Raw genomic sequence first — 11,370 nt, 5'->3', positions numbered from 1 at the left:
TTTTCTGAAAGTAAGGCGTTGATTTTAAAGATAGCCTACTCATGACCAAAAAAAATGTCCACATATATAGCCTATCAGCAAAAAAAACGAAGGTTTAAAGCGTTTTGGGAAAACATTTAAATTTAAAGCTAAAACTGATACTCATGTTTTATGTGTAAACACACGCCTTCTTCCATTACACATTATAGTCCATCAAATCTGAGTGATGGGTCATTGACGTACCGACAGAGAGAAAAGTCAAAGATTTAGTTTTGAAAATGTTTTATATAGAATTCTTACCAAATATAAAAAGCAAAAGTCTACACACAGACACGTTTCCTACTATGCGTAATGTTTAAAAAAGAATGACAAACCGCTTGAACATCCCGGGGTGTGGTTCTGTAAAGTTAGAAAACAGATTCAGATGGTTTGTTGGCAGACTGTGTGTATTTAGTCAACAAGTAATGACTCTGACACGCAAAATTGTGGAGTGTCAAATAAAATAAAAAATGACTACCGTGGTTCCTACCAAAAAGAATGTAATTGTCCAGATGGCTTCAAACGCAGGAGAGATTTCACAAGTGATCCTTGCTGCCTCTCTCTCTGTTCATCTTCTTCATCTTCATCCTCCTGTTCTGGAACCAGATCTTCACTTGTCTCTCGGTTAAACTGAGAATGCGGGCCACTTCGTAGCGTCGGTCTCTGGTCAGATACATGTTGTAGAGGAACTCCTTCTCCAGCTCTAAAGTCTGATATTTGGTGTACGGGCAGCGCTTCTTTCTCGTGGAGCGCGCATGGATCCAGTTTGCTGCAGGGTTGTCTGGAGAAATAAGGCATAAAGTAAAGACACGTGATGTGAATGTTTTTAATTTTAAACTTCAATAGGTTCAAAAAATTAGGGGGGGGTTGAATGGGGTACCTTTGATGACAATGATTTGGTTGAAGAAAACCACAAATGACTTTAATTTATAATAAAGATGTGTTTCCTTTTTGAAGGATAGAAAATAAAGGCAGTAAAGGTTAAATCGAATGTAAACAGAGTATTGTGTATCTATCTGAGGTGTCCTGTGACATTAAAAAGTTTAGGATCCCCCTGTAATAACCTTTCCAGGGCGGGTTTTTCCCGAGTCGCCACATAGTACGAGACACTTTTATAGGTTAGTAAAAGCTCCAGTTTTACGCACCCAGCTCATACAGTTCTTAGGGTTGTAAATCAGGATTCCGTTTACTTACTTGGGTCAAGTTGTTGTTGTTTCTCTTCTTTGGACTCGCTGTGGCTCGAAAGCTCACTTCCACTGTGCTCTTTGCTCGACTTTTCTGGACACTCCGATGCTCCTCCGTGCGTGAATTCGCCACTCTGCGGACGAGATTCTGCCTCCAAAGAGTCACACTCGGTCGATTTCGGTGGTAAGATGTTTGGTTTTGTCCCGTACGAGCGACTGCTGGAGTGAAATCCGGAAAAAGAAACGTGGTTGGAGATAGGGTCCATCCAGGAGCGGACGCCAACATATCTGCCGTCCGAGGCGGGGAGGTGGGACTGGTGGTGGTGGTGGTGCACATACGGATGATAAATCCCCTGTGGGTGAACCGAGGACCAAGAGGAGGAGAAAACGGCCGATTTTGGTGCAAAATTGCAGGAGGAGAAGTCTGCGTTGTCCCCGGCACCTGACGGCCTCGGGGTCACCATGTGTGGAGGCTGAAGAAAGCGGGCACCGTACACATCCTCCGGCTCCTGCTGCATTAACGCGTCCACATAACAGTTACTGAGAGTGCCACTGGAAGACATTTTTCATCTCTTCCTACTCTTATAATAAGGCTTGCACTGTTACGAGAAGCTTCCCTCTATGAACAATCATAGTATTTTTGCTTGGCCTGCATCTACAGGGATTGGTTACATGGATCACGTGGTCATATTTACCAATACAGCGAGTAAATCAATCCTGCCCCATGCGCTCTGCTTTTTTTCATCAGGTTTAATTTAGCTTTTCATTCCACAAATAATAAAAAGCCTTATCAGATGTGACTGCAGGGAGAAAAACCAGCGCTAAAATGAATACAAATTATATTTTTTTTGTTTCTCACGTGCGTAAAGCCTACAGGGCGTTGCAACAATACTAGCAGCACAAAAAAGGACAATTTCCCCCTAACACAAACACGGACACCCTGCATCCTTGTGTTTGAGAAAAACCTCTTCTAATATCGTCCCGATGCCCCCATTGCTTGTAAAATGGTTTATAGACTTAACAGAGTCCTCGTAAAATAAATGTAATAACATGTTGTAAAGGAACAGAAGTCATTTCCGTTCATAACGCGGCGAATCTATTGTTAATATTCGGCGAGGAAACATATTTTCTGGGTTGGGTTTAATTTTTAAAAGCTACGCCGGAAACGGTAGTTGTGAAATGATTGTGTTCACTCAAAGGAGAGCAATAATGTCTTTATGTATCAATAAATGTTTTATGAGGTGCGTGTGATTATATATACACGCCGTCAATAAAAGAAAAGGCTAGGAGAAGGAAATGCCATCTGTGTACTGCTGTCTGAAATGTATCATTTAAATGTGATTCACAGTTTTTTTAAAGAGACTTTTTCTTCACTTTTTACCTGTTTTGAAGCAAAGCTGTTGACCTTAATTTTCAGAAAAAGGGGGCATATTTTTCAAGGTAAATAGTCAGGATTTAGGACAAATCTGCAGAGTGGGTCAGGCAGACAGTTGTCATTTTTTTTTACCACAGATTATTATGATGGAAGAAGTTTTTCTGAGCAAGGAAAATAAATGCAACGTGGCCATTGAGGCCCGCGTCGCTCGGGAAGGAAGGTAGAACTGCATGTGAATTTGTGCTTGAACATAACTTAACCCGTCTGTTAGTCCTTCATACACCATTAGTTTAGTCACGTAAGGGCCTGAAAACAAACAGCAAATGCATGTTGATTTGATTACAAGCGTCTCCGTCTCTTCAATTCTCTTCGAACACACACAAACACGATGGATAAACTCCAAAACAGGCTGGGGCTGCTGCGTTATCTTATTTGTTGGCACTTCATTTAAGTATTTTTTTGTATCAATCTGTATATTAAGACTTCAGGGAGATTTGGAACATTTTTAATGCATCTGGTGAATTCAATTTTATCTTAAATGTAAAAGCCTCATGTGTAAATCTTCAAACAAAATACTTCAAATATTTACGCGTTTAGGCTCCTCGTCAGAAAAATATTGTAAAAATGTGTTAGAACGCGAGAGATGTTTGACATTTTATTTTGGAACGGCACTTCTTTCCTCGCAGTGAAAAGTGATGTTCACAAATACCTTCTCCTCCTCCAGTCAGAGTTATAATCAGATTAAAGCCTGCGTCAGAGAAAATAGCCCCGCAGACTTGGGCATTCAAAAAGTAAATGTAGGAATGAAAATAATTGTAGACTTTGAGTTCAAACAAATATAAACCAATAGTATTTGACAATTTATTGCAAGATACATGCCACACACATGCAATACTTTCACAGATTAACATTGTTTTGAACATGTCACTAGAGAGCAAACGGCTTCTACACTGTAAAACAAAGGTTGAACTACACGACAATACATGTGCTTTTATGACGACACAACAGAATATTCATACTGGCAAAGGAGACCCATCTGCGTATCCAATAATTTAAGACCAAAAAGTGAAACCCTGTGGTAAAAATAAAACACAAATACACGACGTCACAATAAAAAAATCTCATATATATATATATATATATATATATATATATATATATATATATATATATATATATATATAGTCACAGTTTCCTTGAAATTGAGGATAAACGTTCAATGCTACTTAAGCATCAAACTGATTATTGAACAGAAAGACAGCTAACCACAGATTCATGCGAGCTCACGAGAAGGTGAGGTTTGAGGTGAGTTCCCGGATGCGGTTTTCTCTGCTCATCTTCTTCAGCTTCATCCTGCGGTTCTGAAACCAGATCTTGACCTGCCTGTCGGTCAGGTTGACGCCCCGGCTGATCTCTAGGCGGCGCTCTCGGGTCAGATACATGTTGAACAGAAACTCCTTCTCCAACTCCAAGGTCTGGTGCTTTGTGTAGGGACACCTTTTCTTCCTGCCACTCTTTGCTGTGAGCCAGTTACTGGTTGGTGTGTCACTCTTACAATCTGCAAGGATTCAAATCAGAAACATGATCAGCGTTACATTTTGTTTTATTTAAAAGGTGATCTCACGAGCTGCTTTTGGATTTGACCTCTGGGAAATAAGACACAATCTAAAAGTTTTCCCAAATTATATTACATGAAGGGGATGTCATTAGTCATGTATAAACTAACATTAACCCCGAGCTGATCAAAGCGTAGTCCAAAACACATCTTTACGCTTGAAACATGTGAAAGAATTCCAGTTATTTTATAGAATACATTAACATGTAACATGTTATTTAAATGCTAAATCTTTCAATTATAAATTTAATTTTAGATTCAGTGATTTGGCAACTTTCTAGTTAAAATGTAGCCTATCCTTCAAATCCAGCATCACACAGCTGCAAATTGGCTACACCAGATCCTGAGTGATTATATTCTGATTTAACATTAAATGTGGCATTAATACAACTTTATGTTAGATTCTTATATTTTAAACATGTGCTATATACCCAAATATTAAGCAAATGCTTTAAAAAAAATTAAGCATTTTAATTGGATTAAAATAGAGGTAAACACTGTGCTCATGTTGCATGGTAAATCCATTCTCTGCAGCCTATTCCTGCAACCTGAGAAAGCCTCTCATTAAACATTACGACTGTAGGGTTGTTTGTGTTTTATTCTTGCTTTTATGATGCTGGAGCCTTCATTGCAGCAGCGCCACAAGATAAAAGCTTTTCATTGTGTAGCCAAACCCACCTTTCCCTTCCTGCTGCAGCAGCTCGGGGCTGGACACAGACGCGTCCATGGAGCAGATCTTCTCCCCGGAGCTGGACTTCGAAGGATCCGGGCTTTCTGCTGGGACAGGCGTCATTGAGGTCTCCGACTTCTGCGGAATTTCTTCACTTTTCTTTTCAACTTCTGCAAAATTAGAAGACCCAGAGGAGGAGGAGGAAGAGGGGGGCTGTGGTTTCGGGGTGACCCGGCTGAGCTGCATGAGTGTTGGGTTTGGACTCGGCGGCGCATGGTGGTAGTTTTCCTGGTGCTTCCCGTTCGCATAAGTTTGACTCAGTCTGAAATAGCCCGGAACCGGGATCTCTGGACCATCTGACTCAGGAATAACATTAGAGTAAACCTCTGAAGAGCTGACTTTTTGTACTCTCTTATCAGAATACATGCAGCAATTGCTCTCCTCTTTTATGCTCTGAGAAAATGTACAGTTTGACATCTGACTGGAACCCTCTATCCTGCACGGTCTGCTCGGATCGGTCCAGTTATCTATCTGAGGTATGTACTGGTGGACATTCATGCCCACGTTTTGGTGGTTGACCTCTCCTCTTTTGCCGAAAGACGGCAGGAGTCCACAGGTTTGCATTCCGTAAGTTCCCATGTCTGCTGTGGACGGCATGTACATGTTGCTGCTGCCGGAGTAGAAGCTGTCCGTCCTGCACGCGCCAATCAAAGAGTCCACGAGAAACGTATTGGCTGCAGGTGAGCTGCTGGGGAAGGACATTTTGGGGGGTTAAGTTCTTTAGAGGAGAGAGATGTCCTTTGGAAGCTGACATATCTAGGAAAAACAATCTCCAGTGGAAGTCAGGATGCCTCCCGACCACATGACAAGCCCACCAATGAGATTTGAAAATGGCCTTGAGAAGCAGCCTCCTCTCCCCTGCACGCGCTCACACTGCGGAGGCAGACGTGGTCAACAGCGACACCTACGACACGGACTTGAAATTGGTTTATAAACTCATGCAGACAGTCGAGTCTGAGGTTGATCAACTAATCTGAAAATATCACGTTTGGAGGATCAGATTGTCAATTAATCACATTGCAACGTCTTCTGAGAGAACACGCGCTCGTTTAAATAATCTATTAATGTGTAAAATGCTGGAAATGACTACTTTTCTTTGTCTTGAAGACAGACTGAATACGGGAGTGATTATGTGTGTGTTCGTAAAATGCTGCCTAAATGACGCATTGGCGACAACTGCCCTTTTAATTTGAAAGGATGCATTACAAAGGATTTCTATTGAATGTAATGTTTTTATTGATAAGAAATGATTCACTCCAAGTCCACCGATGACGGTTACATGAACTGTTGTTTCAACTATATTTTGAGGTTAATAAAAGGGGGGGGGGCATAAATATTATCGAAAATTAACATATTGTTCTCTTTTAAAAATCAATAAATTCAGTTTTAAGGGTATCATTTTTTTGATTAGTATTTTCTCTTTTGAATTTATGTTATTCAACAGCAACAAACCAACTTAAAAAAAGAGTGTCCGGATTGTTTGTCCTGTGAGATATCTTCATTTGAATTAGAACTGTATTCAGCTAAAAGCAGTTATTTACTGATGTAAATGAAGAAACTACCAGAAGCTGTATGGAGGTCAAAATCTGTTCCTAAAGGCTTTGCTTTTCAAATAAAGTGCACGTAACAGTTATAGAAAATGGTCCTTTATTTTTTCAGATATTAAGCACAACATCTTTATTTCCATTTCAACACAGGTAACTTCAATGTTCAATGAACAGTTCCAAATAAAAACCTGTATTTGTTTTCTACATCGTGTGAAGATTATTTTGCTCGGGGCTCCATTGTTTTTGTCTGCAAGGAGGGCGAAGGTGTGAAAGATATTAGTGTGCCTGTGAGACTCAAAATAAAAACACTGTTGGAAAAAAAAAATGCTATCAATGGGCAAAAAAATTAGGAGTCAGAGCACAATACATGCAAAAAGCAAATAATTCAATCTTTGGTATTAATGCGACAAGCTCAGAATAATGAAACACATTGGAGAGGGTGTGACTTGAAGACTCTTATATTATTTTTGATATTTACAGTTGGTTGTAAATAAGAGTTTGTAGCATGCAAATCACCACAATATAACGGAAATCACAGAGAACAAAATACTGTCAGAATAACCCAAAAACAACGGAATAGACTGCGAAATAAATTATTCATTACAACAAAGAAAAATAACATTTTTGAAAGAAATCTTTAAAGGACAGACTCTTTGTAAAGAATTATTTAAGTGTTTAGCTTTTTTTGTAACGCATTGAACAAAACACAAAACTATGTGGAGATGTAGCTATCAGATTAAATCAACCATTTCTATAAACAAAATATATTTATTTATGTTAGTACCATAATAATAATAATAATAATATTAATAATTTTCCCAGAGAATTTAAAATATGAAATACAAGAGAGGACTTTGTTGGAAAAAGCAGCGACATTGTTGTAGTTTAAGACGAAACCCAAAGGTTAAACCTGCATTGAATAGGCTAACTGAATTGTGGAACTACAATTATTTAATTAACAAATAGACATAAGCAAATATAGACTAGTTCAGTATTTACTATTATCCATCCACTAAATTAAATGAAAGGGAAAACGCATATTTGTATCACAATGTCGTAAAATGTTGCGTCTGCACAACAGATTTGAGTGTGCGGCCTTCAGGTAAATATCAATGTCTGTACTCTGAAGGTTCAGGAAGAGGAGAATTGCGTTCCTTCTGACTCGTCATTTAATAACACTTGAACATATGAATATAATGCAGTCTGAGGTGTAGTATTTGCATCAATTAAATTGGACACCGACTTAGAAAAAAATGGTATGCAATATGTGGTTACAATAGTTTGTTCCACAGAGAATATGCACGCAGCACTATTGAATGGTTTCATCATTAAAAAAAATAGATTTGGACATTTCTAGAGTTTAAATTCTATTGAACACAAATCATACTGGGCGCAATTAAAACTGAATTATTAATTAAAATAAATCAGATTCTGAAGGGATTATTCTTCAACACATTCTCCCCATGCAGGCAGGGTAAGGAATGTTCAATTTTGCTCAACTCTGCATTCCCAGTAACATTGAAAGTAGCAAGTGTGCCCTCATGTGGATACAGAGAGTATGAGAGAAAACACTCCACACAGTGGGTAATGTCCTCTCACTGCAGGACATGATGACAACCCAATTAAACGCTTAATGAAACCCCAGTTATTACACTGCCTTCGTGGGAAATAACTGTAGATGTGATACATTTGAAATTAAGTAAACATTAACCCCGCTTTGAACTTTTGTTTTTTTCAAAGAGGAAGCTGAAACGAGAAGTGTAATTATTGCAGACTTAAAGCACAAAACATAATCACATGATTGACCAATCAAGCGACTGTTTGTGAGGAATCAATGCATTTATTTACCCTGCCCCTATCATGGGGACAGAAATAGCACAGAGATAAAGACTGCTGAGATAAAGCCTGATTAGTAATAGCCTAGGGTTTGTGGAGCAGCACAAAGACGGAAACGTTCAATCTGCATCAATTAAAGATGGAAACTTGCTTTTATTTTGGTAACAATTTAACACCTCTTATATGCAGATTTACAAAAGCTACATATATTCTACTAAGAATACAAGAAAGCAGATTAAGATTACACAAATTACCCATTCCTTTATATTGCGGCCCTTGTTAGAATATCCTCCATTGTTTCCAAAGCTAAAACTGCGTACGTAGTGCTGCAAAAAAAGCCTAAAAAAGAGCTGAATAAAAACTGGATGCGCTGAAAAATCCACAAAATCCTCCAAACATTTGTAGCCTGGAGGCAAACTACTTGAAGACAGGAAGGAGAATCGGTCTTCTTGTGGTCTGGGGGTTGGGACACCATAGTCCAATAGCCCCCTATTTAGACATTTACAGCTAGCTTTATTGTACTGTCTAGACAGTTCAAGGTTTAGTAAACAGCCCATTGAAAGCAGGAGAAATAAGGGGAACATAGAGGCCTGCAAGCGCCAAATTCCTCCTTTCATAAATCTTTGAGAGGAAAAAAAAAATCCCCCTTTTTCTCGTGTTATTTCTGCAGGACTTGGTTAAGTTCATGTGACAAGTTTCGTGACTATGATAAAACATTTGTCGTGTCTATTTTTTTTTTCCACAGCACATCGTGCATTCGCTATACATGCGTCTTTAAAATCGACATTATTACACAAGGAAGAAGCCTACATATATATTTCATATAATCATTTCAAAGCACGGCTCGCGCTTTGCTGGAGTATTTTGCTAATAGAGCGAAAATAAGTGACCTTAAATAAATTAATGTAGGATTATTTTTGTCCAAGTGTTGATTTCCAAATGTCAGATTTTTTTAGGGGGGAAAACAGTTCAAACATGATGCTCAGGGTTCAAAAATACACAGGGGACCAGTCTCTGAAACAATATGTGTGTGTATAGGTACTATTTTCAATCGTGTGTGTGTGTGTGTGTGTGTGTGTGTGTGTGTGTGTGTGTGTGTGTGTGTGTGTGTGTGTGTGCGTGCGTGCGTGCGTGAGTGCGTGCGTGCGTGTGTGTGTGTGTGTGTGTGTGTGTGTGTGTGTGTGTGCCAGGTATCAGAATAAAGGATTCCCTGTGAAATACTGTAGACGGTCGCGGTTCAGCTTTTTCTCTTTCATCCTTCTGTTCTGAAACCAAATCTTCACCTGCCGATCAGACAGGTTTAACATCCGGGACAGCTGCAGACGTTTCTCTTTGTTAATGTAAACGTTGAAGAAAAACTCTCGTTCAAGTTCTCGGATCTGGAATTTGGTGTAAGGACACCTCTTCTTCCTGGACTTGGTGGATGAACCTGCACAGGGACATGAAAAGTGGAAAAATGTTGTCTTAAAGTAGGAAACCAAGTGGTAAATGTTTGATTCTAGTGCTTTTTAAAGAATTAGAAGGTACATTTAGTCATGTATGTTTGTGCACACAGGCCCTCTCTCACACAGACAGGCCTACACGCATTCACACGCATTAAAGGGGAAAACAAGACAACAATTCACATTAAAATGATGATGTGCAATGATTTTATGCAAATAAATATACATTTAGGCAGACTATCTCTTTATATCCTGCATTTTCTTTACAATTTTTATTACATTTGCGAAACATTTATTATTATCCGATAAAATCCACTTTAATCAAACGTTTTCTAACTTTCTAATCATCTCTATCATTACAAATCAATTCCAACAACACTGTATTGTTATTGGACTCCAGGCAATCTTTAAACCATAACAGTTTCCCATTGTAAATACCTTTACAAGCGTAAAGCAGATCTTATAGGGATATAAAAGCTTTTGCATGCTTATAAAGAGTCACATAACCCTTCACGGCCATGCTGCTGGACAGAGTGTAAAGGAGACACTCTATTGTCTGTGTTGCACACCTTCTAACAAAGACAAAGAAGAAAACACTTACTCTGTTGGTTGTTTTTGTCCCCGCAGTTGGAGGATGAGCAGTCCTCGTCCACGCTCGCGCTCGGGTCCGCGTTGTTTTGCTCCAGTTTGGTCTCAGTCTGATTGTTATTTGTAGCAGAATCTGTCTTTTCTTTGGGTGGCTCCGCGCCGGGCTTTTCCGAGTTAGGAGTGTCCAAAAACTGGTCGAAGACCTGAGGAAGAACCCCGTTCCGACCGACCCCCGTGAAGAAGCTGCACGGCGAGCTCGCGCCTCCGTGGTGGCCGTACAAGGACTCGTTTTTGAAAATCACATCCGCCCTGCTGCTGCTGCTGCTGCTGGAAGACTGGATCAAGTCCCGGTGCATTATCTCGTCCGCTGAGTAGTAAGACGCGTAATTGCCCCTGTAGTGCCATTTGCTAGGATGGTCCAGTCCATAATCCCTGAACGCGACCTCTCGGACAGGTTGGACCTGCGCGATGTTGGGAGAATAGGGGAAATTTATTTGACACGAAGTGGTCTGTGGTAAAAAGGAGGAGACTGATGTAAAATCAGGCGTCGAAACGTAATAAGTACAGCTCGGTAGATACATATTTGACGCACAGCTGCGATCCTCGTACTCCGTCATATCTTTTCTCCCCCTTTTCCCTCAGTGCAACAGAGGAGAAAAAGATTTGGCAGCTCAACTGTGTTAAACTTTGTCCATCTATAGCACCACAGGCGCGTGCAGAGACCCCGCCAGGGAGAAAAAATCGGAACCGTGGGCAGACCTGCAATACATCTTGATCGATTCTTGAGGTAATTGTGTCATGTGATCCAGCCAAGAAAATTACCATACATCAATATCAGTCATTAAAAGCTGTCCGGAGAAACTCATGTGAGCGCATTGGAGAGACTTCATTGGCTCCCTGGCTGCAGAGGAAACTCCTCTCCTGCCTCTCTGCTCTGTAGCTCACGGAAATAAGAGTCATTTGTGAACTAGAGCTGGGATATTTAATTGAAAGCTTTACAGCAACATCATCCTCGTCGTGTAATGGCACGTAATG

General features: G+C 39.9%; 3 protein-coding genes across 4 annotated transcripts in view; all 3 read right to left on the bottom strand.

Annotated features, from left to right (window-relative positions):
* hoxd9a (homeobox D9a) overlaps positions 1 to 2,501 on the bottom strand; it is a 2,819-nt gene extending 318 nt beyond the window's left edge. Inside the window, exons 1-3 of one of the 2 annotated variants that reach the window (XM_029277485.2) lie at positions 1,213 to 2,501; positions 509 to 799; positions 1 to 378 (exon numbers count right to left, since the gene is read on the bottom strand). The exon at positions 1 to 378 is cut by the window's left edge and continues 318 nt beyond it. In XM_029277485.2, coding sequence (XP_029133318.1) covers positions 555 to 799; positions 1,213 to 1,765 — 798 coding nt within the window. In that variant the 5' untranslated portion in view covers positions 1,766 to 2,501 and the 3' untranslated portion in view covers positions 1 to 378; positions 509 to 554. Of the gene's footprint in view, positions 800 to 1,212 lie in introns of both variants that reach the window. The other variant, XM_020634517.3, reaches the window with a different exon arrangement.
* A 923-nt stretch (positions 2,502 to 3,424) lies between these two features.
* Positions 3,425 to 5,642, bottom strand: hoxd10a (homeobox D10a). Its single transcript, XM_020634527.3, has 2 exons — positions 4,871 to 5,642; positions 3,425 to 4,135 (listed from the first exon to the last, which is right to left on the bottom strand). The coding sequence occupies exons 1-2, from the start codon at positions 5,622 to 5,624 to the stop codon at positions 3,861 to 3,863; spliced, it is 1,029 nt and encodes a 342-aa protein (XP_020490183.1). The 5' UTR covers positions 5,625 to 5,642; the 3' UTR covers positions 3,425 to 3,860.
* Positions 5,643 to 9,363: 3,721 nt separating this feature from the next.
* Positions 9,364 to 11,233, bottom strand: hoxd11a (homeobox D11a). Its single transcript, XM_020634524.2, has 2 exons — positions 10,349 to 11,233; positions 9,364 to 9,734 (listed from the first exon to the last, which is right to left on the bottom strand). The coding sequence occupies exons 1-2, from the start codon at positions 10,950 to 10,952 to the stop codon at positions 9,499 to 9,501; spliced, it is 840 nt and encodes a 279-aa protein (XP_020490180.2). The 5' UTR covers positions 10,953 to 11,233; the 3' UTR covers positions 9,364 to 9,498.
* Positions 11,234 to 11,370: the final 137 nt, after the last annotated feature.

The sequence above is a fragment of the Labrus bergylta genome, chromosome 13 (assembly GCF_963930695.1).
Source record: "Labrus bergylta chromosome 13, fLabBer1.1, whole genome shotgun sequence".
Lineage (NCBI taxonomy): Eukaryota > Metazoa > Chordata > Actinopteri > Labriformes > Labridae > Labrus > Labrus bergylta.
Note: the sequence above shows the minus strand (reverse complement) of the source record. Positions and strands in the feature narration are given on the sequence as shown.